We start from the raw sequence: 24,348 nt of genomic DNA, 5'->3' as shown, positions 1-24,348 counted from the left end.
CCTCCCATGCCATCGCTCTCGGTGCTTTCTCCCTGCTTTCCTCCGGCAGCTGGCAGCAGCCAGGCTCGTGGGGACCTCGGGAGGGGCCCCTTCCTCCCGAACGCTTCTCCCCAGCGCCCCAGGCCCTTCGGCAGCCGTCCGTGCTGCTCCCGGGGCTGTTCTGGGACAGCCGGGGCCAGTTTACGTGCAGTTCAGCCGCAGCGGTGCCAGGCTCCTTGCGGTGCTCGTGCCTGCCGAGGGGCTTTGGGGGTTCACAGCCCAGCCTGCTGGGGGCCGGGGGGGGGAGTAGCTGCTGCTCAGGCCCTGTTCCACGCTGCCCCGAGTCCCGAAGGTCCCTGTTTGCCGCAGGCGGGCTGACTTCCCCACCCGGAGCTGCACACCGGCGGGGCAGCAGGCGTGCCTCGGCCCCGGCCGTGCTGCGGCGACAGGGGCAGCGGCTGTTTTGCCCGGGGCGCCCGGCCCCAGCCGGCTGCGTTCTCTCCCTGGCTGGGAGCCGGCGGCAGCTCCTCGGCTGGCTCCGGTGCGGTGGGAGCCCGCTCCCTCCTCGGAGCGCCGCAGCCCCGGGTGCGGCCCCTCGAGCTCCGCCAGTCTTCCTTCTGGGCAGGGGCACGGCTGGGCCTGGCTTGCCGAGCCGAGCCCAGGGAGCCCACGGTGCCGCCAGCCCAAGGCGCAGAGAGAGACGTGCCTGCTGTCAGGGTCCGGATTGCCGCGGTGCCTTGGGGGGCCGCTCTGTGTTCCGCGCTTGGAACTGCCAGGAGGCGGCTGGGGGGGCCCATCGTCGAGCCGGACTTCTCGGCCCTCGTGCGGAATGTGCCGCCGCTGCACATTTGCACGGCAGGCAGGCACGTGGGGCCGGGGCTGCCTTGAATCAGCCCGTGGCTCGGCTGGGGCGCGGAGGCCTCCCGAGCCGGGCGAGTCCCAGTGGAAATGCCCGCAGCCCCAGGATCAGATAGGGGAGGTTGTGTTTAAGGAGCAGACCTGCACGGACCAGCAGATCTTCCCTGCAGATCGGTGGCTAGCAAGGCGGAAGCAAGCCGCAGCGCTGGTCTGGCACCTCCCAAACGCCGAGGAGCGATGGCTCCTCCCGTGGCACCTCGCTTCTCCCCCAGCCCTCGCCCTGTATATAAGGCCCCTGGGAGCAGCCTCGGCACAGCCCAGCCCGCTCCAGCCCGGCCGACAGCGAGCTGCACCTCCAGTGCCAGCAGCCCAGCTCTCGAGGAGAGGGATCCCGGCGGCCTTCGGCATGGGTAAGAGAGGCTCTGCGCCTCCCCGCAGCCCCCAGCAGCTCCAAGCCTTGTAGCCCCGTCCCCGCTGCGGCTCCAGCCGCTGCCTGGAGCCTGCGGCCATCCCACCTCGACACCCGCCGGGGGCCTGCCGGGTTTGCTCCTCTGCAGCGCGGCAGGAAGGAGAAAGGGGGGACTGCAGGCTGCCGTTCTGTCCGCCCGGTGCCAGAGGTTTCCTGTGTCTCGCTACCGTTCTGCCCCCGGGGCTTCGTTTGGCCTCGGAAAGCTCCTGCCCGGTGGCCGCAGCAGCATCCCTCGTGCTGGGGGGAGCCTCCCCTCGTGCTGGGGAGTCCCCAGGGAGCCCCAGAGCAGACGTATTTGCCGGGCCAGAGCTCCCGTCCTGGCGTGGTGCTCGGCGGGAGCTCTCTCGCCGGCCGGCCCTGCTGCTGGGGAGGGGATCGGCTCCGCGGGTGCCAAAGGGAACCGAGCGGGGGTTTGGGGCGCGATAGCCCCGGCGGCGCTCTAGGGAGGGTTCCTCTCCTGGACCTGCGGTTTGCCAGTGCCGTCACACCACCAGGAGGTGCTGGTCCCAGAGGTCCCCGCTGACAGCAGGGCTGGGAGAGGGGCCCCGGAGGGACAGAGTCTTCTCTCGGGGCGTGGACGTTTCTCATCTTGTCCTTCTCTTCTTCGCAAACCAGACAGATGCAGAGCTCAGTGCTACGAGTACCCCACCTGCCAGGATGCTGTGAAAGGCAAGTCCTCTTGCGCGTGCCGGCTGTGACCGCGTGGAGATGCGCTTTGGTTGTCCTCGTGCCGCTGGGTCCGTAGGGGAACCCGGGCCGGGGAGCGCTCACCGCGCCAGGCGGAAGGTTGCAGCGGGCAGAGAAACAGTTCGGTCCTGGCGGAGAGCGTGCTGAAGCTTTTCTCGTCCTTCCTGGCCGGCTCAGGGCATGCTCTAACACAAGCTTTCTGTACGTGCAGCTCCCAGAGAGGAGGTGGCCTACGTGACCTGTACCTACAGGGAAACATGCATCGAGCAACCCGACTTCCTGGCCACCGTCGATCTCAACCCCCGATCGCCGTGTTATGGCCAGGTACCTGGGGCTCAGCGGGGTCTGTATGGGGCCGGTGCCGCGCTGCTGGCTCTGGTCTTCGTAGTGCCTCCAGGTTCAGGACCTTCCCTCTGTTTTGCCGGGGAAAACCAGCTTGCTGGGTAGCCCCTCTGCCGTGCCAGCTGTCCCTCTGAGCCTTGCACCTTCCCGCATCCTTCTATCTCACCCGCAGGGCCGTGGCTCTTTTTCCCCCGCTACCTGGTGGGGTTCTGCCAAGCCCTGTCTGGGAAAGCCCTCGCGCGTTCTGTCGCGGCAGCGCCCCTTCCTGCTTCTCCTCTGGTGTTCTGTGCCAGGCAGGGGAGCTGCCTGCTCGGAATCACCTTCCTGCTCTCTTTGCACTGTCCGTGATCTGGCTGGACCCTCTCCATTCCTGTGTCCCGGGGAGAAGCCGGCTCCGACTCACTTTCCAACTCACTTGCCGAGCATCCGGTGCCGCTGGTGAGCTTTGGAGCGCCGAATGCCCTGCGCCACCCTGCCGGCGGCTGCTCAGGGGGGAGGATGGTCTCCGGTGCCCCGGGCGGGTTCGGGCAGCCGGCGCTTTTGCAGAGCGCCGCGTGTTGCGGTTGTGCTGCGGTGGCAGGGCTGTTCTGTTATGCACCGACCCAACCCGCCTGCTGCCCTCCGGAACTGGACGTCGGCACTGCCGTCTCTGGAGGCCGCAAAGAAGCGCCGGCTGTGCGGCTTTGAACTGATCAGGCACACTGAGGCTCTCACCTTCCCACAGACCCGCTTTAGCGCAGGGAGTGGAGCTGCCGCCTCTAAGGTGCTGCCGGCCTCCGGGTCCCCCTTTCTCCCTGTGTGACCTCTGGCTCTCCCTCGACTGCCTAGGTGATCCACCGCCTGCCCATGCCCAACCTCAAGGACGAGCTGCATAGCGCGGGGTGGAGCGCTGGCTGCAGCTGCTTTGGCAATAGCACACCGAAAAGGAACAAGCTGATTCTTCCCTGTTTGATTTCTTCCCGCATTTACGTGGTGGATGTGGGTTCCCAGTGCCGGGCTCCCAGGCTGTGCAAGGTATGCCTGAGGTGATTCAAAGGCAACTTTCTGGGAAGGAGTTGGGAACGGATGCTTCTGCAGCGGTCGGTGGGGAAGAAGGGTTCTCTCCTCATCTGCTCTTGCGCCCCGGTCGGCGAGGGCCGGCTCGCGCTGCCCCCTCAGCTCTCTCCTCTTCCGAGCGAGGAAGGCTCCCGTCACGGTTGCGTGGCTTTCGGTGTGCCCGGGGCATTCGGAGGGAGCCGCACGACTGGCAGTGCCGCCGCAGGCAGACAAGCCCTTCTGGCAGAGGTGCTGCTTCTCGTCCGGGCAGAGGGGAGCTCCGAGGCCCCTCTGCTCCGCGGCAGGGAGGAGCAGGCCCGAGCAAGTGCGAGTGCTTGGAGCGCGAGCTCCGGCACGCGTCGGGGAGTCGCGGGGGCTCTGGTGGCCAAAGGCTCTGCCCGGGGGTGGGACTCGGGCCGAGCCGTCGGAGGCTGAAGCGGGGAGGTGTGTCACCGTTTTTCAGACGATTGAGCCGGTGGATGTCTTCTGGAGGTGCAACAAGGCACACCTCTGCACAGTTCGCAGCCTGCCCAGCGGTGACATACTGATTGCCAACATGGGAGACGCAGCCGGCAATGGCAAAGGTACGTTTTCCTTTGGTAATCACTCCGAGGATGTCATTCCTCTTAGAAAAACAGCAGGCTCAAAGCCGGCGGCCTCGGGGGGGTTCCGACAGCAACCGGGAGGTGCTGGTTGGCTCGTCCCAGCCCTCCCGTGCTGGGGCAAGCACAACAGTCACCCACAAGCCTGAGGCGCAGCGCGGGGCCGTGAAGACCCGCGTCCGAGGAAACGCCGGGCTGCTCTGCACAGTCAGGTGTTCAGCCTTGCTGTCTTGGCGTGACGTGGCGTGACGTGGCGTGACGTGGTGTGACGTGGCGTGTCTTAGCCTGCCTTGTTCAGCCGGGGCTGCTCGAGAAGAGGGGGGTGGGGCGGGTGCTGCCGGCACAGGAACCTTGGCCGTTGGAAGCACTTCACGAGCATGAAGTTGGGATCGTTGCTGGTGTCCAGGACTTCTGCTCAGCGTGCACAGGAACCTACAAACACACCCCCTGAGCCGGCAAAGCGCCGCGGAGCCTCTGCAGCCGCGGGTCTCGGGGTCGAAGCGTTCGGAAGCTCTTGGCCTTTTCAGCGGGTCTAATGCCCAAAGCCGGACACCCGTTCACGAACGGGGCGTGCGATTTGCCCCGCGTCCCCTTTTGTGTCACAGGTGGGTTTATCCTGCTGGACGGAGAGACCTTTGAGCTGAAGGGGAACTGGGAAAATGAGTGTGAAGCCCCGCCGACCGGACACGACTTCTGCTACCAGGCACGCCACAACGTGCTGGTCAGCTCTGCTGGAGCCGTCCCGAGACGAGCGGGACGTGGGTTTAATTGCGACGACTTCAAGAAAGGTGGGGGACAAAGGCTGCAGGGGCCGAGGCAGAGCTCAGCGGGCTGGTGGGAGGGGGGGGTGCCGTCAGGGAGAGGGGACAGGCGGAGTTCTCCCCGCACGGAGCTCTCCGGTGCCAGCACGTGCAGCGTCCGTCCCCGCGACAGGCTGGTCCCTCTCGTCCCCCGCGGCTCCCTGGGTGTCGGCTCTCTCTCTGCTGGTCCTGGCGAGGGGCTGCTCCGGCTGTCCCTGCCTGTGAGCGTTTGGGGGAGGGACTCGTGCCCAGGAGTGGCCCCCGGTTCTGAGAGGGCTCTCCTTTTCCTCAGGGGTCTTTGGGCGCCGCCTGAACGTGTGGAACTTGTCCTGCCGCAGCCTCACCCAGTGCTTTGACCTGGGGGAGGACTCTTTGCCCCTGACGGTGAAATTCCTCCACAACCCCGATGCTGCCGAGGGCTACGTCAGCTGTGCCCTGAGCGGTGTCGTCTACCGCTTCTACAAGTGCGAGGCAAGTGTTCTGCCAGCAGCCAGGGGCGACGCGGCCCGGTGAGCTGCAGGGGGATGAGCGCCCGGGGACTCGTGTCGGCGCCGAAGCCCAGCCCGGCTGTGGGTGTCAGACGATGCTGCCTCAGCGCGTCTGCTCGTAGCAGCTGGGTGCAGCGGTGGCCTTCCCCGGGCAGCTTGGCCTGGCTGTGCACGCGTGGGGCGCAGGGGGGGCTCCTGCCTGGCCAGCCAGCGCGCTCACGGCGCTGGGCCTGTGTTTCTCGTGCAGAGAGACAACTGGGAAGTCGAGGAGGTGATCCGGATACCAGCCAAGGAGGTGACGGGCTGGATCATGCCCAGGATGCCCGGTCCGTGTGCCCGCGGGTGGCGGTTCCTCTCTCCTCCACCCCGGAGGGGATGGCGGCGGCGCCTCGGGCTGCGCAGCCCGGCAGAGCCCCCTCGCTGCCCGCAGAGCCTCGGCCTTGCCGTGCCATCGCAGCGGCGGCGGTTGGAGGGGCGGGGGGGGGTGCAGACCCCGCGAGGAGCCGGCTGCCCGGCTGGAGCCTGCCCACGGGGGCAGGTCCCCTGTGCTCGAGGCACGGCGGGCGGCACGGCGGGGAGCGGAGCGAGCTGGGCTCCAGGCGAGGCACGTCTGCTGTCGGTGCTGCCTTCTCTGGAGCTCTTTGTTTCCGTGCCCTAGCCTTCATCGCCGACCACATCATCTCGATGGACGACAGGTTCCTCTACCTGAGCAACTGGCTGCACGGAGACATCCGCCAGTACGAGCTCTCCAAAAACTGCAGGCCCCGGCTGGTGGGACAGGTAAGGCGGGCGCAGAAGGGCTGGCGGTGCTGGGTCCCTCCCCGCGGAGGGGGCTGGCGGCGGGCGGGCGGTGGCGGGTGCCGCGGCTGCCACTGCCTCGCTTGCAGGTGTTTGTGGGAGGCAGCATCCTCCGGTGCGGGCCCGTGACCGTGTGCAGGGACGAGGAGCTGAAGTGCCAGCCGGAGCCCTTGGTGATCAAGGTGAGTCCTGCGTCCTCCCCGTTGCCCTGGAGGCCCCTGGACTCCGGCTCCGCCGGCGCTCGGCTGCTCGAAGGCAGAAGGCGGTGACAGCCCTGCGCTCTGTTGGGCCCCCAGTGCAAGAGAGTGTACGGCGGCCCCAGCAAGCTGCAGCTCAGCTTGGATGGCAAGAGGCTGTACGTCACCAACTCCCTCTACAGCACCTGGGACAAGCAGTTCTACCCCAACATGGTGCGGTAAGGAGCGCCGGGGGGCAGGGGGCCTCTTTTGGGGGGCCCCTGTGTCCGGATTCACACGCAGTGGGCTCGCGAGCATCTCTGGCCGGGCGAGGGGCAGCTGCTGCCGGAGCGGAGCTGCAGGGCCGGGGGTCTGCTCGGGGGAGAGGAAGGGTTTGGGTCGGAGGGCGGCGCGAGTCCCCTGCGGGTGGCAGAGCCAGGCCCCGTCTCTGCCACAGCCGCTGCCGGTGCGGGTGCGTCCCCCAGAGGTGCTTTGGCTGAGCCAAGCAGGCGAGGGTCTCCACACAGGGGCAAGCTCCAGCCCGCCCGTCCCGGCGTGCGGAGCGGTTGCCTCGGGTGCCCTGGGAGTTGAGGAGAAGCGCCGGACCCGCGCCTCGGCTGCCTTCTCTTCCCTGGCGAAGGCAAGAGGAGGAGGAGGAAGCCTCTTCCTCGGCACGCAGCAGCAGGGTGAAGGGCAGGGCCTCTCCCGCAGGGCCGCGCTCTGCTCGCCTGTAACGGCTGCGCTCTCGGCCCCTCGCAGGGAAGGCTCTGTCATGCTGCAGATTGATGTGGACACGGAGAGGGGAGGCCTGACCGTGAACAAGAACTTCCTGGTGGATTTTGGAAAGGAGCCCAGCGGGCCTTGCCTCGCCTCCAGCATCCGCTTCCTTAACGGGGATTGCACCTCCGATACCTGGGCCTAGGCGCCACGGGCAAGACTCCCTTCTTCTCCCTCTTCCGTAGCGCAGCCCTGGAGAAGGAGCGGAGGGTAACTGGGTGGGGGGTCCCCGTTCGCTGCCGGAGTCGGGATTTCTGCTGCCAGGAGCGAGGAAGCTCTGCCTTCTGGCGAGGGTTTGGCTGGGGCAAGCCAGTGACCAGTGGCGCAGGGCACGTGTTCGGCGCGCTCGGCGCCGAGCGCTCCCTGCTCGCGATTCCCCGAGCAGAGCCCGGGGCGGTCGCCGGGCTGCGCAGCCGTGCAGAGCGCTCAGCGCCCTGCGGCGGGGAGGGAAGCACCCGCTTGGCCCGAGCTGCTGCTCTTCAGCCAGCTCGGTGCAGGATCGTCCTCCCCCGGCACCAGAGCCCTCTGGGCTGGCTCCCCGCGCGCTCGGCTCGGGGGGCGTCGCGGCCGGGCGAGGACGGAGGGCTCTCTTTCGACGAGCGGTGCCTGTTCCCTGACACTGGTTTGCGCTTGTGCGCTGCTTTAAACGCGAATAAAACTGCTCTTTGCATCAGCTGGATCTTCGCGTGTCTTATTTCAGCGAGGGCTGTCAGATTTTCCTAAGGGGAAAACGAACGTCACCGGTGCTTATCGGTCAGACCGGGGGCTCGCAAAGCCCTGCGACGGGCCGTGGATTGTGCCGGAGTGCCCGACCGTCTCCCTGGCACTTTCCGGCAGACGTTGCCTTCGGCTGCTCTCTCGTCGCGGGCGTTCGTGCAGGCACGCATTGCAGAGGGGAACTTGGCAGCCGATTCTCCCCTCTCTGCCCCAAAGAAACGCACCTCGTCAACGCGACAGGGTGCTGTCATCAAGCAAAGCAACCGTTTGGCTTTAGTCGGGCTTACCTGAAGATCCGCGAGGGACTGAAAGGACGCGCTTAGACCCTCCGGGGAGATCCCCGGTGTCTGGGAAGCGGCCGCCTTGCTGCTGGCGAGAATATTGGGTTCAGCTTGAGCGGCTCCCCTGGGCAGCAGAGTCTGAGGCAGCTGAGGCAGAGTCCAGCTCGGGGGCTCGCCCGCAGCGCCCTGCGCACACTGGATCGGGTGATGTTGGCAAACTCACCTCAGCCCCCTCACCATTCTCAACAGACCGTGCTCTGCGTTTGGCAAAAGGCGGCAGGCAGTCACCGGCGTGGCAGATCGTCCTCCTGCCGACGGCGTGCCGCCTGGGACGTGGGCTCCCAGGCACACACTGGAAGCCTGTTTGCGGCACGGGGCAGCAACCCCCGGCCTCCAGCACCTGCTGCACACCCACGCGTCCTCCCCTGAGGCCCAGTTGCCTCGAGCAATTTCCCAAGGGGCCGCCTGCCTTGCAGCCACAACCGCACTCAGCTGGAAGGCTGCAAAAGCTGGGGCATCGAGAGGATCCTTCTGAGTTTTGGCCCTCTGTGCGCTTCCCTTGGAAGAACACAGCTCCATGGACTTCCTTCACAGCGCTCCTGGGCCAGCACCCTGCTCCACCTCTCTTGGGCCCCCGGGGGGGCTGCTGCTCAGCACCCTGACGGCCGGAGCGTGGCACCCCGCTGGGCTCCGGCCGAGCCGCCCCGCCTGGGCGCCTGCCCCGGGGACGTCCCTGCAGCTGAGGTGGCTGTGGAAGGAGCCCGAGCTCGCCTTCCTTCGGCGCCTGCCGAGCACGGAGCTCGGGGAGGTGCCTCCTCCTCTGCGCCGTCCCAGGGAGCGTCTGGCCCGCCGACGGCCCCTGCCAGCCCGCGCCCGGGGTGGCTGGCGGTGGCCGAGCGGGATCCGGCCGGGACACCCCTCCTGGCGAGGGGGGCCGGCCCCCTGCGCCTCGGGGCAGGGCAGAGCTCCCGCAGCGCAGCGCGGGGCCGTGCTGGCGGGGCTGCTCAGCGCCGGCCGCCCCTCGCGCTGCCCTCTGAGCGCCCGCTCGGACTTGCAGGTGGCCGCGCGGCGAGGCGAGGACGCGGCCCACGCTTCGAGCCGCAGCCCCGCCGTGAGGCTCAGCAGGCGACGCCACGGAGCTGACCCGGCTGCTGCTCCCGCCCTGGGGCCACGCTCTGCCCGCGCCGGCTGGATGCGGACGGGCATCTGCTGCTACGAGCAAAGCCCCTCGTCCCCCCCCGGGCCCCTTCCCGGGTGTCTGGGCCCCGAGGTCCCCGGGGCAGGGAGCGGGGGCCTCTCCTCCGCCTCGTGCGGGAGTTCTGCTGGCGACTGTGGAGGCCGCTGCGTGGGCAGTGCGGTGGGGGTGCCTGACCTGGGGAGGCGGAGAGCTGGGGCGGCTGCTGGCTGCTTCCTCGGGTCCCTCGAGGCCTTGCTTGGCAGGTGGGCTTCTCCCTGGGGCCAGCACCCCTCCAGTCCCTCGGCGCTTCCAGCGGCTCCCCAGGAGGACAGACGCTGCTGGCCTCTCCCCTCTTCCCTTGAGACAATCTTGCTGAGCTGCCACAGACGTTCCTGCGGAGGATGGCTGGAAGGTGGATGCGAGTCCAGATGAAGCTGGGCCGCTGCTTATATATGCCTTGTCCTTTGCATTGAAGCTCTGGGGCCTCTTGGAGAAGCTTTCCTTGCTCAGAGGCAAGGTGGGGCGCAGGGGGATGCACTGGCCACCGCAGGGTGGATCTCAGCGCGCAGCACAGCACCGTGCTGAGCTTCAAATACAGACAGAGGAGCCCAAGCCGGTGAGCATGGGGGGGACGGAGCCGAGGCCATTCCGGTTTTTGCTGTCAGCCTTCAGGTGCAGTGGGCTGAGAGCCTCTGATGGCAGAGTGACGGAACTGCTGGTTTCCGAGCCTACACCTGGGGTGAGCACTGGAGAGGACAAGGCTGCAAACCGCCAGCAAAGATGTGCCTGGGAAGGCTGAGCATCCTCCGCGCTGCCCTCGTAAGCCAAGGCAGCCGGCGCCCAGCTTTGCAGCCAGCAGCAGTAGTAGACTCTGACTAAGTCAGATGTGTCGTGGGATAACTGTTATATTGCTTCTGCCCTCTTCCCAGCCAGCAAATTAACATCCCACAGTAAACACTCATCCTGCAATTAAAAGAAACCCAATCCTCACTTTTCATTTTCAGCCGTGATTAACATCTGCAACCTCATAAAATTATTTCTGTGGTTGGGAATGCAGTGCTTGCCCGTCCCCCATCACAGGCACCCCGTCCGCCCCATGGCACACCTCGAGACACTGCTTCCAGCAGGGAATCACAGGAGAGGAGCAGCCTGCTTTCCATTCAAGGCCAAAAGCCCTCGTTCCTCCAGTGTGCAAGGAAGCGTGTGCTGTGCAGTACAGAAACAGCCCCGGCCCCCGCTCCTGGGGGAGGGGGGAAGGTTCTGGTAGCACTGGAATAGCTTCCCTGCACTTGCCTGCACGTTTCCAGTGCTGTAAGGCTGCCCTGGCACCTCCCACACCCCCGGGTGTGTGGATCCTCCCCTTGGCAGCCTTTTTCCAAACCCTCCTTCTCCCCATCCTGCTCCCTATATATTTGAACCTCCGCAGAGCTGCATCTTCTCTCTTGACTTGCTCCTAGCAGGCAGAATGCAGGCGGGATCATCTTCTTCCACTGCTCATCAGCAGGTGAGATCCAACCCAGCCTCCAGCACAGGTAAGAGATCTCTCCGTTCCCTTCTCTCTCAAGAGGAGAAGGCTTGGGACTGCTGGTGGTTTGCTGCCTTCTGGCCATGGGCTCTGCTCCGGAGTCCTCCTAAACTCGTTGGGACCTGGGTCTTGTGGTTTTGTTCCTCTGACACCCAGAAAACATAAACTAAAACGAACCGTGGGGATGAACGTGGTGCTCTCTCTGGCCAGGAAAGGGTTTCTTTTCTCAAGCTACTAGAAGTGCCAGGAAACGTTTAGGTAGAGTGATGATTAAAAGCCTGCTAACTATCCTCTCATTTATTCATTTGCAACTTGTACAGGCTGTGCTTGCTGTAGTCAGATACACGATGGCAGGGAGTCCTCAGTGCAAAGTCGGGCTTTAATGGGGCTATTTTTGCACGAGTAAGACAGGGTGAAGGGAGAAGCAAGCTGGGGGAGTGGTTCCTCAGTGCTTCAGGTAGGAGTGTTTCCCTGGAGGAGCAGGGACACGAGTGATAAAACAAGGAAGAATAAAATCAAGTAAGAAGCTGACACAGCAAAGCCAAGTCGTGTGATTTAGCTGGGGGTTTTCCTCCACCTCCTCAGGCTTGCTGTTTTAAATGGGGAGAACGGGTCCTTTGGGTGGTGGTGGTTGTTTCCTAACAAGCTCTTCTTCAACTGCATTAAGGACAACTTTCTCAACAGTTTTAAAGACTTTCAGAGAGTGACTGGCAGGGTTCATAGTGCCCCGGAGACCTGCAGCAGCGTGATGGGGCCTCCCAGGATGATTCTAGGGGCTGGCGAGGAGGCTGACGCCTCGAGCACCGAGTGTCTTCAGTGGAAACAGGGCTTTCCACGCAAAAGCTTTGCATTAATGTCCCCAAACCAAGGCACAGCAAAGTGCAGCCGTCCCACCGAGGGCCAGGAGGAGCCGCAGAGCAGATCCTGTGCCTCAGCTCATCCCGCTCCTCGCCCTGCAGCGAGGGGATGCTCTGACCCCACTCAGCCCCCAGGAGAATCCTCTCCCCTCCCTTCGCTCCCGCTGCGGCAGCCCGGCCATACTGCCTTTCTTCCTTGCTGCCTCCACTCCTTCTCCTCCTCGCAGAAGAACCGCAGAGCTCTCGGCGTCTCCTTGAGGCCACGTGAGCCCGGCGTTGCCCCCGCACGTGTTGAGCCCCCCTTCCTCTCCAGCACAGGGACCCAACGAGAGGCAAAGCGAGGGACACGGCTCTGAGCCTTGAACCTTTCTGCACTAGAAACATACCACTGGCCTTTTTGGCTGCCCAGAGCCCCAAACCTTTCTGGGGGTCACCTGGATGCACATGGGCATCCTGGTTCACCCCGGACACTGCCATAGAGTGGGAGCATGCGCAGCCACTCCGGCAGGTGGTTCCTTCGTGAAAAGGGGATTAAAAGAACTCACTGTCATCTAATTTCTGTTTGTTTCTGTTCTTCCCAATGCAGAAATGTGTGGAGAGTGTGGTCCTGGCTTTGCATCACCTCTGGATGCGATGAAAGGCAAGTCTGAAAGCTGGGGCAGGCAGGGAAGAGCCCTGCGCTGCCTGTGATTTAGGTGAAGATTATAACAATGCTTTCAAGAGGGCATTATTAATGAACTCCATTCTTCGAGGAGACTCCCAGCAAGCGTTAGGGAAGTGATGGTTTCGCTTCTGGCCTGTCCTGAGGCCGAACATCAATTGCATAATGGCAGCTTGGTGTCAGAACAAACCTTTTCAGGTTTTATGGTGGTTTGGGATGGGTCATAACCTGCAGCAAAGTCACCTGTGGCTTCCTTGTGAAAAACCAAGTGGGATTTTTAGGTTTCTCAGAGGCAATTGTATTGCTGTAGCCACACGACAACACCACCGGAGCTAAACTCGGGGAGGGAGAGGGGACCATCCTGATTTTTCATTGCACTCCACTCCTGATGGCTGGGATCACAATGTGCCAAAACCTCCTTGTATAAAAACCAGCCTCGTGGGCTGCTTCCTTACGTGTCCAGACACTTTGCCTGAGAATCCTTCTTGCTGCATTGCCGAAACACGGGTGCTCTGATGTGAAGAGGCTGATGAATGCATCATCTCTGGCTATCCCTCCCTTAATCCTCCTCTCTAGGGCTTAGCAAACACATCCCTGAAACCTTTGAGAGCTCTGGAGCTTGCTCATGACCTGTCATTCCTATCCCTGAAACGTCTTTGAATCAAGAAAACAACAATGAAGAGATGAGTCTGTAAAACATCCCTACGTGTTAGCAGGGCTGGACAGTGATTTAAATTAATAACAAATAGCACAAATCCCATTGACTCTGCTACTCTGGCAAGTTCCCTTGGGAACTACCTGGTTGCTTCAGCAGCACCCAGTAACTCTGGCACCTGAGCAGCTCGTCCGTGCAGGGTCTGGCAGGTCAGGCTCCCGAGCAGGGGGTGGGAAGCTCCTCAGTGGCCCTTGGGTACCTCAGGAGGTGCACGAGCTGTGTGGCCGTGTCCCACACCCCAACTTTTGGTGCCACTGCAGCTGCAGGGATGGGATCCCTCAGGGCTTGGCAGTTGCTCTCAAGCCCAAGACCGACACAGGCACCGCTGTGTGTAGGTTTACAAAGGCACTGTGTTGCAAAGCCAGCTATTACCTGGTTTGGAGCAAACCCAAAGGTCCCAAATCACCTCTCTCTCTGTTTTCCACTGTTCTCTCTTCCTCAGCATTTCCTAAACCAATTCCTCCCCACCAGCCCTCGCTTTGGCAGTACTCTATCCTGACATAACCAAGAGCGAGTACCACCTCCGCAGTGAGGAGGCTCCGTGGGGTCTGCGTGCCCTTGCTTTGAGGGCTGAGCAGTGCCCAGGTCCCAGAGCAAAGCCGCTTCCCAGCACAGCTGGTCACACTCGCTGCGGGGAGCGGGGGGTGCACCAGGGCAGCAGCTCCTGTTTGGGGAGCAGGGAGCGTGGCAGCCAGGGCGCAGCAGGACGTCCCTGGGCCAGAGCCCTTCTCCCTTTCCCAGTGCGATGCCCTGCAGACAGGGAGCTCTTGCACGACCGTGTCACGGTAGATTTTCACTGCTCGGGAGGACGGTGGGACTGCACGGGGGCTGGGGGGAGACTTCTGCCTTTGACTTCAGTCTGGCAAGCACTTCTCATGTTTTCAAGGCTTCTTCTGTGTAGATGTGCTGGAAACGAGACGTGATGTGGTTTGATTCACGAGACTGATAGGACTGGGGGAGGGCTGGGCTGTCCTTGCAGGCATGGGTGATCCCAAAGCCATGGACTTCCTTAGGGACTCTGAGGTCCAGAGATGCCTTCCCAGGGCAAGGGGTCTGACTAAGGCCAAGCCCCTGCAGGGCAGCCCCCTCCAAACAGAGCCCAGCCTAGTGCCTCCGGCATGGCGAGAGGTGGAGATCCAACTGCCCCACATGTATGGGGGAACACGTCGGCTCCCCAGGAAGGACATCTGGGCTGACCAGAGACCCCTGCAAGGTTTTTATTCTGTCAGAGGTGGTTCCTGCTGATGCTCATGCAACGTTTCTGTCTTGAAAGGTCCCCGGGAGGAGATCGTGTACGTACCCTGCATCTACAGGAACACTGGGAGGAAGAAACCCGACTTTCTGGCCACTGTGGATGTCAACCCTAAATCTCCACACTACTGCCAGGTTCCACACACTTTATCTTGCTACTAAACTGTCCTGGGGAACAGCTCAGTGCTTGTCCTTCGTGCTCCCCAAAGCTGCTGGCTCAGTCCTGAAAGCTGATGCCTGTCCAGTTCTCCCCAAGACTCTGAGCCTTCTTGTGCTTACAAAATACGTGTAAAACCCACTTCCCACCCCCTCCTTGGGATCCCTTGTGCCCCACCGCTCCCCAGCGCGGGCTGAGGCTCGCCTGAGGCGTCCCGACCCTGCAGTGGGGTCTGCGAGGTGCTGGGCTCCCCGGTCTGCCTCCGAGCCTGCACTTGGCAGAGGAAAGACCAGCGTCAGCAGGGGCTGGCACTTTGCAGGTGATCCACCGCCTGCCCATGCCCAACCTGGGGGACGAGCTGCACCACTCGGGCTGGAACGCCTGCAGCAGCTGCTTCGGGGATGCCACCAAGAAGCGGAACCGCCTGATCCTCCCCAGCTTCATCTCCTCCCGCATCTACGTGGTGGACGTGGGGACCGACCTGCGAGCTCCCAGGCTTTTCAAGGTACCGGGGAGGTGGTGCTGACACACATTAAAGGCTAAAGGACCGGGACTGTGGCCTCTGGCTGCACAGCAAGCCCCATCCGGAGGTCAGGCGGGAGCTGCCCGGCTGCCCCGTGGGGTAACACCAGGCTTGTGAACCTGCGTCCACGCTGCTCGCCGGGGACAGCCCGGCACAGGGGGACGTGACGGTGCCTGTGAACTCCCGGCAGGTTATTAATTCAGAGGACGTCTTCTGGAAGTGCAGCCTGGGCTACCCCCACACCTCCCACTGCCTGGGCAGCGGTGAAATCATGATCAGCACCCTCGGAGACCCGGCTGGCAGCGGGAAAGGTACCCCCGTGCCCCAGGGAGAGGGTGCTGGGACAGGAGGAACATCCCCAATCCCAGAGCTGTCCTGGAGGCTTCATCCAGGTCTCCCAGCCCGTTCAGCAGCCCAGGCTGCAGCGGGCTGATCTGTCTGTTGCTGCTTGTTTTATAACATGTACGATGATTTCCTCACTACTGACGTGGTTTTGTTTTTGCATCAGGCGGCTTTATTCTGCTGGATGGAGAGACCTTTGAGATCAAGGGGAACTGGGAGAAAGGGGACAAAACGCCCCCAATGGGTTATGACTTCTGGTACCAGCCACGCCATAATGTCCTGATCAGCACTGAGTGGGGAATCCCAAAATGCCTGGGATATGGATTTGACCCAAATGATCTGAAGAAAGGTGAGAAAACAGCTGGTTAAATACTCCGGGAGAGAGATGCTGAGCAGGACTGCAAGAAGGCCAAATTTCAACCCTCTTCCATTGCTAGTGAGAGCTGGCATCTAATATGCATAGATAAAACTGTCCAAGACACTTTGCTTGCAAAATGAATTTCACGCCAGTCCCTAGAGATTCCACGGGTTTAAAAAAGGCAAGTCCAGCTCATTTACTGTGAACATTCTTTAGATGCAAGCACCAGAAGCTCAACTCAAGGCAGTCCATAAATGCCGCTGTTGAGGCATACGTGGGGTGGGATTTTGGCCACAGGGATGAAGGATGAAGCCCCATCTCAGCCCAGCTCCCCCTCCGAGGTTCCACTGCCCTTCCCAGCCCCATCCTAGCGAGACGGTCCCACTGGATGCTCAGCATCTTCCCATGGATTTTGCCAAGGTCCAAAGCAACCGGCATGTGCTGGTGCAGAGACCGGGGAGTCACTTCCACAGGGGCTGAGGACTCACCTGAACCCGTGGCACAACTGCTTGAGACCCTGCACCCCTCAGCATCCCCTCTGACCCCCCCCGACCCCCCTCCCAGGGCGCTATGGACGCCGCCTCAACGTGTGGGACTGGACCACTCACACCTACGTCCAGGCCATCGACGTGGGCGAGGACGCGGCCCCCCTGGAGATCCGCTTCCTCCACAACCCCGCCGCCGCCGAGGGCTACGTGGGCTGCACCATCAGCAGTGCCATCCACCGCTTCTACAGGACCGAGGTACGCGCTCCCCCGGGGCCAGGGCAGAGGGGGTGCTGCCCCTTGGTTGACCAAGCTGCATGACCCTGTGCAGCATCCCGCTTCCCGCATCCCCCACCACCCTCCCAGCCCGGCGCCAGTGCCCACCAGTGCACGCGCCGCCTCCCCGCCCCGCGCAGCCACCCCTCCGCACCCAGAGCTGGCTTGGGGCGATTTCCCCAGAGGACTCGTTCTGACTGGCAGCAGTTTAGACTGAAATGATTTCATTTAAAGGAGATCTATTTACGCCTTTGTTGTGGATTTAGAACGGCCCAAGTGATAGTCTTCTTGGTGTCTGTTGTGCGTAATGACAAACTGGGTGAGGAGACAGAACATCTTTCACCAAACCAGCTAATCTAGCTGGAAAATTAGCCAAGTTTTTGGCCCCCAAAGCCCTTCCTCGGGTCTCAGAGCCCATCTTCCCTGTGGCTCCGCAGAGCCAGAGGTGCTGGCAAAGTAGCTGGGCTGCAGCCCTAGAGACTAGAGGTGGTGGATGTGCACACGCGGCATCCGCCCAGCATCGGGCCATATCCTGACTCTGCCGCGCACGCTGAGCCCCCCGGGGCCGCTCTCTGTCCCTCACCTGCTGCAGCGAGGAGACTGGGCGGCCGAGAAGGTGATCCAAGTCCCCAGCAAGAAGGTGGAGGGATGGCTCCTCCCGGACATGCCAGGTCAGTGCGTCCCCGCAGAGACGGGCCCCGAGGTGCTCCCCAGCTCCCCCGGGCGCTGCCGGCGCTGCCACCTGTTCCTGCAGCTCTGTCATACCCTCCCCAAGGCTTCATCACCGACATCCTCATCTCGCTGGACGACAGGTTCCTGTACTTCAGCAACTGGCTGCACGGGGACATCCGCCAGTACGACATCTCCGACACCCGCAAGCCCAAGCTGGTGGGGCAGGTGAGGCAGCAGCAGGTCCCCGGTCGCATCCCGACGCTTTTCCTCCATCTCTCGGGGACAGCTGGGATCCGACCCTCCTCGCTGTCTTGGCCACCCAAACCTTTGGTCTCTTGCAGATCTTTTTGGGTGGCAGCATCACCAAGGGAGGACCCGTGACGGTGTGCAGGGATGAAGAGCTGCAGAGCCAGCCAGACCCGTTTTTCATCAAGGTGAGCTCGGCCCTATCCCCCACATCCCGGCCTGGGCAGGGCTGGGCAGCGGTCCCCGGGGTTCTGCTCTGCCGCATCCCCCGGGAGGGACGTGGCAGCCCCCCTGCCACGCTGGGGGAGGCAGCAGCGACCCCCGGCAACGTGTCTGCTCCCCTGCCCCGCTCCCAGGGGAGGAGGGTGTCGGGGGGACCCCAGATGATCCAGCTCAGCTTGGACGGGAAGAGGCTGTACGTCACCACGTCCCTCTACAGCGCTTGGGACAGGCAGTTCTACCCCGACCTCATCAAGTAAGAAAACTGCTAACGAGGGTGATGGTACGAGCTCGCCGGGCGGGAGGCGCGGAGCCTGCGGCTCGGGGACTGAATTTCGGCAGCTCCATGGAGGCAGGGGCAGGTCCCCCCCTCCCGGGGCAGCACAGGGCGGGTCTGGCTCCCCCCAGCCTCCCCGTTCTCGCCGCTCCACAGGGACGGCTCCGTCATGCTGCAGCTGGACGTGGACACGGAGCGGGGCGGCCTGACAGCCAACCGGAGCTTCCTGGTGGATTTTGGGCAGGAGCCCGACGGGCCCTGCCTCGCGCACGAGATCCGCTACCCCGGCGGGGACTGCACCTCCGACATTTGGGTTTAGCCGCCTCCTGCCGCCCCCAGAGCCTCTCCGCACCCCAAAATCCCCGTGCGCGAAGGCTCCGGGAGTCTCACACGCTCAGCAAACCGCCCACGCCCCATCCTGCGCTTGCTTAAATAAAACCGAGAGGTTGTTGCCCGCAGCAGCAGCAGCAACTCTCCTTGCCTCAAAATCTTGGGTTTAAACTGTTTTCAGGAGCCAGAAAACAAAGTTTGTGAGCAGCCCCGGGACGCGCCCCATGTGCCGCCTGGCTCAGCACCACGTTTCCTCCTGAAAAAAGCAAAATCTGGTTTATAGGCCGGGAGCGGGAGCCTCGGGCTTGCACGGACACCACCTGCCTCCCCACAGGCTACACGCCCGCCCGCGTGGACACACACGCTGCACGCGTATTGCGTACGCACCCACGCACGCACGCACACACGGGCTGTGCACGCTTATACCCGCACCGTGCGTGTGCTGCGCGCACGCCCGCTGCACACGCATCGCGCACGCCCAAGCGCGCCCTCGCACGCCTTGCACGTGGACTGCACACCCCGCGCCCCACGTGCCCGCACACCCGCTGCACGCGCACACGCCAGCGTAGGCTCCGCCCCCCCCCCCCCGTTGCACGCCCGGACTCACTGACAGCCGCGCTTCCTCCTCCCGCCCCACCAATCAGAAGCCTGTTACTAGGCAGACTTCAGCTCACGCGCGGCCACGGAGGAGCCCGATCCCGCTTGTATCCGGGTAGGAAAGGCGGAGCAGCCAATCGCATTAAAGGAAAGCTCAGTATCCGGGCAGACCGGCGGCGCCGCGGCCAATCAGAAAATAAGCGGCCGGCGGGGCCCGCGGGCGCGTCCCGGTGGGGCGCAGCACTTTCGGTTCCTGTTGCGCGCGGGGCAGCGGCACGTGGCGGGGCCAAAACCGGCCCGAACCGGCCCAAACCGGAGCCCGAACCGGAGCCCGACCCGGCCCGGCATGAGGCGGGCCGCGCCCCGGCTGTAGCCGCCCGCAGGTGGGTGCGGGTCGGGATGCGGGGGGGTGCGTGGGGTGGGGCGGTCCGGCCCGGTGCTGCCCGGGACGCGGCTGTCCCTGGCCCCCGTCCCCTCCCCGGCAGCCGGCACCGGCGGGGCAGCGCTGTCACGGAGCCCCGGGCACCCCCGGCCCCCAGGGACCTGTCCCCGTCCCTGGGGACCTCTGTCCTCCCAGTGTCCCTGTCCCCGTCTCCCTGGGGACCTGTCCCCCCACTGTCCCCGACCCTAGGGACCTCTGCTCTCCCGCTGTCCCAGGGGACCTGTGCCCTCCCGCTGCCCCATGTCCCCCCACCCCCCGGGGATTTCTGCCCTCCAGCTGCCCGTGTCATCCCCGTTGTCATGTCCCTCTCGCCCCTGGGGCCTTGCACCCGTGCCCCAGGACCCGTGGGACTGCCCCCTCAGCACCCCCAGGCCTGTGGGGACTTGCCCTCTGGTCCCCTCCTGGGCACGCTGGGCCAGGGCTGCTCTCCGGTGTCCCCCCCAGCGCCCTTGTCCCCTGCCAGGAATGGGGTACCCGGAGCCGGTGGCAGTCCCTGCTGCCGAAGCCCCCCCCTCCTGAGACCACCGGGGCCATTTCTGCGTCCTTCGGTGGCTTGTGTCCGGCTGCCGGAGCTCAGCCTGCAGAGCTGGGGCATCTTGGGACCAGGGTGCTGAGGGCGGGTGAGTTTTGGGCTGCGCCAAGCCCCGTAGCCGCCCCGCTTTGCCCTACAGGTGCCCAGTGGGGGCTCAACAACTGAAGGCTTTTCCTTCCTTTTTTTTTTTTTTTAAATTTACTTTTTTGTTTTTCGCCTCCCAACAGGAACCAAATGTCATGGCTGACGAAGAGCTGAGCACCCGAGCCACCGAAAAGGGAAGTTTGTCACCCAGCAGCTCCCGGGGCAGCACGACCGAGTCAAGCACGCTGCTGCAGGAGCTGAAGAGCAGCATCTCGTAAGGGCAGCGCTCGCTTTTCCCCGGGCAGCTCCTCCAGTTAATCTGAGCGTTACCAAACGTGGGTTAATTTAATAAGGTCCATTAATTTGCAGCCCCAGGGACTGAAGGGATAAGCGTTGTGGTGCCTCGCAGCTTTGGTGCTGAGGAGCGGCCTCAGGCCTGTCCTGCTCGGTCCTGTGCTTGGCACTGCACCCAGAGCGCAGCCCCTGCCTCTTCTGGGTGCAGAATCAATTCAGGGCTTCCCAGTAGCGCAGACTGGTCTGCTGTGATCCCATGGGACGTGGTTTTACGCCTGCTCTGCTCTCCCTGGGGTTGGAGCGGGGTTGTGGGTGCGCAGGGAGAGCCGGTGCGTGGGGAGAACGGGCTACGCCGAGCCGTGGGTGCAGGCGGCCGTCGGCTCTTGGTGCTCCAGTGCCCCCGTCTTGGCATCGCCGCTCGCGTGTGGGGCGCGGGGGGGTCCCGAGGACAGGGCGGGAGCCCTGGGCGGCGGCTGTGGCAGAGCCAGGCAGGTTGAGGGGTGCCCCGGGCGCTGCGGGGTCACCCTGCTCCTCTGCGCTAATGCCTGTTGTCTCTGTCCCGCGCAGCAAATCCGTGCAGAGCAAAGTCGACTCCATCCTGGTGAGTGCCTCGGCGGCACCTTGTGCTGAGGGTGAGGGAACGACGCGTCTCCAGCTCCCCTCTCCTAGCTGAACTGAACCCCAGGTTTTGCTTGATCCTCTTCCCCATGGGGTCAGGATCTGCCTGCGGGGATTAGCCCCAGAAGCCCCGGGTCACCCTGCCCCCCCAGCCCTGGGTGGGACAACCCTTTCCAGTCCCCTCGAGGGACAGCTCCTGGGACTTCATTTACGCGGGTCCCTCGCATGTGGCTGCGTTTGTGCTGGCAAAGCCGCTCTGGTTTCAGTGCCCCATCAGTTACTGCCCTTGAGAGGGCAGCGCGAGCGCCGCCTGCATCAGCTTTTCCTTATTTTGGATCCTTAACCTTTCTTTGTCTCTGGTCCGTCCTCCCACTCCCTGTGGACCCTTTGACCATAGCAAGATGTCCAGAAGTTTTCAGACAGCGACAAGCTCTACCTCTACCTCCAGCTGCCGTCGGGACCGAGCCTGGGGGAGAAGAGGTGGGTGCTGGAGCGAGCCGGGGCCGTGGCTGGGAGAGCAGGGGCTGTGAGGACGATGGTGGGAACATGGATCGCGAGAGGCCGGGGGGAGATTGTCACAGCTCTGCCTCCTCCTGTCCTGCTTGTGCCGCTTCTCTGCTAATCCAATGTTTGTGTCGCGCTCCCGCGGGAGCAGCGGTAGCCTGGACCTGAGCTCGCTGAGCACGGCCGAGTACATGCACGCGTGCAACTGGATCCGGAACCACCTGGAAGAGCACACGGACACCTGCCTGCCCAAGCAGGACGTCTACGACGCCTACAAGTGAGCGCAGGGGCTGGCCTGGCGCGAGGAGCATCCTTCCGTGGGGCCGGGTTTGTCTGCCGAAGCCCGGCGGGGAGGTCGGTTCGGAGGGCAGCGAGTGCCTGGGATAGTTTGGGAATGGCCCGGCCCAACCCTGGGTCCCTGAAATGAGCCGCGTCGGTGGGGAGGAGCCGGCGCGTCCGGAGGGCAGCGAGAAGGGCTCGGCGGCTGTAACCCGCGGCTCTCCCCGGCAGGCGATACTGCGATAACCTCTGCTGTCGCCCGCTGAGCGCCGCCAACTTTGGCAAGATCATCCGGGAGATCTTCCCAAACATCAAAGCCCGACGGCTGGGAGGCCGAGGACAATCAAAATATCCTTGCGTGCGCCCGGCTGGCCAGGCAAGCCCGGGGAGCTGCTGGGACTGATGGCGAGAGCTGCTGCTTCTCCAGTTTTTCCTAAGTCTGTGGACGAGGCGGTATTTTGTAGCTTCTGAGAGGGTCTGGTTCCTGCTTTTCTGGCTCGTGGCGGTTCAGCTCGGTTGTCTGAGAGGGGTTTGGAGTTGCCCCGTCGTTGCCGTACACTCGGGGCAGCCTGGGGGTAGCTCACGGGGGGCAGGGATCGCCCCAAGAAGGGGTATCCTGGCTGGGCGTGGGGCCGGCTGCTCTCACGCCTCCGGGACGAGCCCACCGCGAGCCCCGCCGCCCCAGCCCCTCGAGCTGTGACCTGCCACCACCGTGTTCGCGTGACAGCGAAACTCCTTAACCCTGCCAAACATACTGCTACAGCGGGATCCGGAGGAAGACGGTGGTCAGCCTGCCGCCCCTGCCCAGCCTGGACCTCAAAGTGACGGAGACCGTAAGTCCCCTGCTGCCTTCGTGGCTTGGGTTTCCCTGGCCTTTTGGCGGGGTGATGAACCTCCTCGCTCGTTAGATCTAACGAAGGCTGCGGGTGGAGGGATGCCCTCTCCGGGAGCAGCTTCTGCGCTGTCCCGCGAGCCTCCCCAGGGGTGGATGGGGACCTGCCTGCCCGTGCAGGCTCGTGACGTGCTGGGCTGCCAGGGTCAGGCCCTGTTGGCATCCGGGACGTCTCGTGTGGGGCCGTGGGGGCTCACGGCTCGTCCCGCCGACAGCAGTCGGAGCTGACGGACCTGGTGCAGTCCTACAACAGCGAGGTGATGGAGGCGGCCTGCGCCCTGACCTGCGACTGGGCCGAGAAGATCCTCAAGCGCTCCTTCAACAACATCGTGGAGGTGGCCCAGTTCCTCATCCAGCAGCACATCATCAGCTCCCGCTCGGCCCGCGCCGACCTGGTCATGGCCATGGTGGTCTCAGGTGGGTGGGATGGAGCCCCGGCCCCGCTCACCCCCCCATGGGGCTCACTCGGACCCCCGAGGGGCACAGGGAGTTTGGGACACAGGGTCCCCCAGGACACAGGGTCCCCTTCCAATGGCCCACGGTGTGGCTGAGCCGCCGAGGAGCCCAGGGGGATTGTCCCCCCATCGTCGCCTTCTGTGCACCCCCAGAGAGCACAGAGAAAATCCACCGTGAGAGTCGGACCCCGGCGACGGTGAAGAAGAACGGCCTGGACGCCTCCGAGAGCAGCGACAGGAGCCAGGGGCAGGTGAGACCCCACTGGAGCCGGGTGGGGAGCCGGGCCCCCCACTCACCCTGGGGGGCACATGTTCGGGGAAGCAGCCCCGCGCTGCTGCGGTGTCCCCCCTGCCAGTGCCTCTGCCTGCAGATCAAGAAGGAGAGCGGCCCTAAGCCCCCTGGCCCGCCCCGGCCCGAGAAGAAGAAGCCCCCGGAGCCCCCCAAAACGGCCAGCAGCCCCCAGGTGAACGCCCTGGTCGCCCGCCTGCCCCTGCTCCTGCCCCGCATCCCGGCGGGGGAGCGACCGACGGCGCCCGGTCCCGCCTCCGTCCGCTCCTCCCCTCCTGTCCTGGCACCCAAAATCACGGCCGCCCCCCTGGGGGGCACCGTCAAGGTGGCCCTGCCGCTGCCGGTGGGCACGGCCTCCCCCTCCCTGCCTCTGGGGCTGGCCCCGGGGGCCAACGGGCCGGCGGGGCTGCTGAGCCAGCAAGCCGCCGTCCCCGTCCTCAACGTGCTGCTCCCTGGCGTGGGCGTCCCCCCGGCCGAGAGCCCCGCCAACCCCCGGAGCGTGGGGGGCAGCGGCGAGGGGCCTGGCCTCCAGGACTCCCTGCGCCCCAAGGCCACCAAACGTCCCCTGGAGCCGGCCGGCGATGCCGTCCCACAGAAGCGGAGACGCGGACGGCCGCGGAAGAGGCCGGAGGAAGGGGGCGCGGGGTCCCCGGGGGGGCTGTCAGCGGGGGCTGATGGTGGTGGCGGTGCCACCGGCCCCCTCGGGGGCAGCCCCCCCAGGGGGTCCCTGCCCGCCCAGGTCAGTGTCATCCAGGATGGCAGGACGGGGGCCGGAGTCACTGACGGTGGCGAGCTGGCACTGGAGGAGGGGGCGGCGGCGGCGCAGCAGAGCCTGGGCGAGGCAGGGTCCCCCCTGGGTGACGCGGGGGCTGCGGGGGGCTCCTGTCCCTCTCGGGATGGCGGGGACCCCCCCCACACACCCCCTGAGGGACAGATGCTGGCAGGGACGGGTCCTGCTGCTGTGTCCCCACACGCCCCCGCCTCCCGGCATTAAAAACCATCCGCTCCATCTGTCCGTCTGTCCTGTCTGTGGGCGGGGCTGGGGCTGGGGCTCTGCCACCCCGCGTGGGCGTGGGGCCCCGCGGAGGGGCACTCCTGGCGTGGTGAAGCCGCGGGTGGCATCAAACAGCCGTAGCGGGTGTTGGTGGGTGGCCGTGGGCAGGGGACACGGGGCGGGGACGTGGACGCAAGGCCGTGCCTCAGTTTCCCTGGCGGGGGAGCAGGCGGCGGTGGCGGGACCGGCGCGGAGATCGCTCCCGGTGTGACCGCCCCGGCGGAGCCT

The 24,348-nt window shown here is 64.5% G+C and overlaps 2 protein-coding genes across 12 annotated transcripts; both read left to right on the top strand.

Annotated features, from left to right (window-relative positions):
* Positions 1-1,120: 1,120 nt before the first annotated feature.
* Positions 1,121-18,238, top strand: LOC116963754 (methanethiol oxidase-like). Of its 3 annotated transcripts, none has more exons than XM_042785557.1 (12): positions 1,121-1,247; positions 1,922-1,975; positions 2,205-2,317; positions 14,672-14,857; positions 15,066-15,186; positions 15,384-15,566; positions 16,140-16,318; positions 16,929-17,007; positions 17,112-17,233; positions 17,350-17,442; positions 17,611-17,729; positions 17,907-18,238. In XM_042785557.1, exons 1-12 carry the CDS (start codon positions 1,244-1,246, stop codon positions 18,067-18,069), a joined length of 1,416 nt encoding a protein of 471 aa, XP_042641491.1. In that variant the 5' UTR covers positions 1,121-1,243; the 3' UTR covers positions 18,070-18,238. The 3 variants fall into 3 exon arrangements, with proteins under 3 accessions (XP_042641491.1, XP_042641490.1, XP_042641492.1); XM_042785556.1 differs by lacking the exons at positions 14,672-14,857; positions 15,066-15,186; positions 15,384-15,566; ... (4 more) ...; positions 17,611-17,729; positions 17,907-18,238 and adding exons at positions 3,164-3,349; positions 3,834-3,954; positions 4,578-4,760; ... (4 more) ...; positions 6,355-6,473; positions 6,994-7,684 and having other exon boundaries at positions 1,138-1,247; XM_042785558.1 differs by lacking the exons at positions 14,672-14,857; positions 15,066-15,186; positions 15,384-15,566; ... (4 more) ...; positions 17,611-17,729; positions 17,907-18,238 and adding exons at positions 3,834-3,954; positions 4,578-4,760; positions 5,065-5,243; ... (3 more) ...; positions 6,355-6,473; positions 6,994-7,684 and having other exon boundaries at positions 1,138-1,247.
* Positions 18,239-18,870: 632 nt separating this feature from the next.
* Positions 18,871-24,075, top strand: RFX5 (regulatory factor X5). Of its 9 annotated transcripts, none has more exons than XM_042785550.1 (10): positions 18,871-19,060; positions 19,879-20,009; positions 20,597-20,630; positions 21,045-21,127; positions 21,303-21,428; positions 21,662-21,778; positions 22,182-22,263; positions 22,538-22,739; positions 22,931-23,028; positions 23,149-24,075. In XM_042785550.1, exons 2-10 carry the CDS (start codon positions 19,891-19,893, stop codon positions 24,058-24,060), a joined length of 1,773 nt encoding a protein of 590 aa, XP_042641484.1. In that variant the 5' UTR covers positions 18,871-19,060; positions 19,879-19,890; the 3' UTR covers positions 24,061-24,075. The 9 variants fall into 9 exon arrangements, with proteins under 9 accessions (XP_042641484.1, XP_042641483.1, XP_042641489.1 ...); XM_042785549.1 differs by having other exon boundaries at positions 20,597-20,661; positions 21,049-21,127; XM_042785555.1 differs by having other exon boundaries at positions 22,541-22,739; positions 22,931-24,075.
* Positions 24,076-24,348: the final 273 nt, after the last annotated feature.

The sequence above is a fragment of the Tyto alba genome, unplaced genomic scaffold, assembly GCF_018691265.1.
Source record: "Tyto alba isolate M040663 unplaced genomic scaffold, T.alba_DEE_v4.0 Super-Scaffold_8, whole genome shotgun sequence".
NCBI lineage: Eukaryota > Metazoa > Chordata > Aves > Strigiformes > Tytonidae > Tyto > Tyto alba.
This window is presented reverse-complemented; position numbering and strand designations above follow the sequence as displayed.

Coding starts and splice junctions, on each gene's coding strand:
- LOC116963754 (XM_042785557.1), top strand. Junction 17,008..17,111: donor GCTCCTCCCGGACATGCCAG/GTCAGTGCGTCC, acceptor ACCCTCCCCAAG/GCTTCATCACCGACATCCTC. Junction 17,234..17,349: donor AGCCCAAGCTGGTGGGGCAG/GTGAGGCAGCAG, acceptor GGTCTCTTGCAG/ATCTTTTTGGGTGGCAGCAT.
- RFX5 (XM_042785546.1), top strand. CDS start 19,891: ATGGCTGACGAAGAGCTGAGCACCCGAGCCACCGAAAAGGGAAGTTTG. Junction 20,662..21,048: donor GGCGGCACCTTGTGCTGAGG/GTGAGGGAACGA, acceptor GACCATAGCAAG/ATGTCCAGAAGTTTTCAGAC. Junction 21,429..21,661: donor GACGTCTACGACGCCTACAA/GTGAGCGCAGGG, acceptor TCTCCCCGGCAG/GCGATACTGCGATAACCTCT.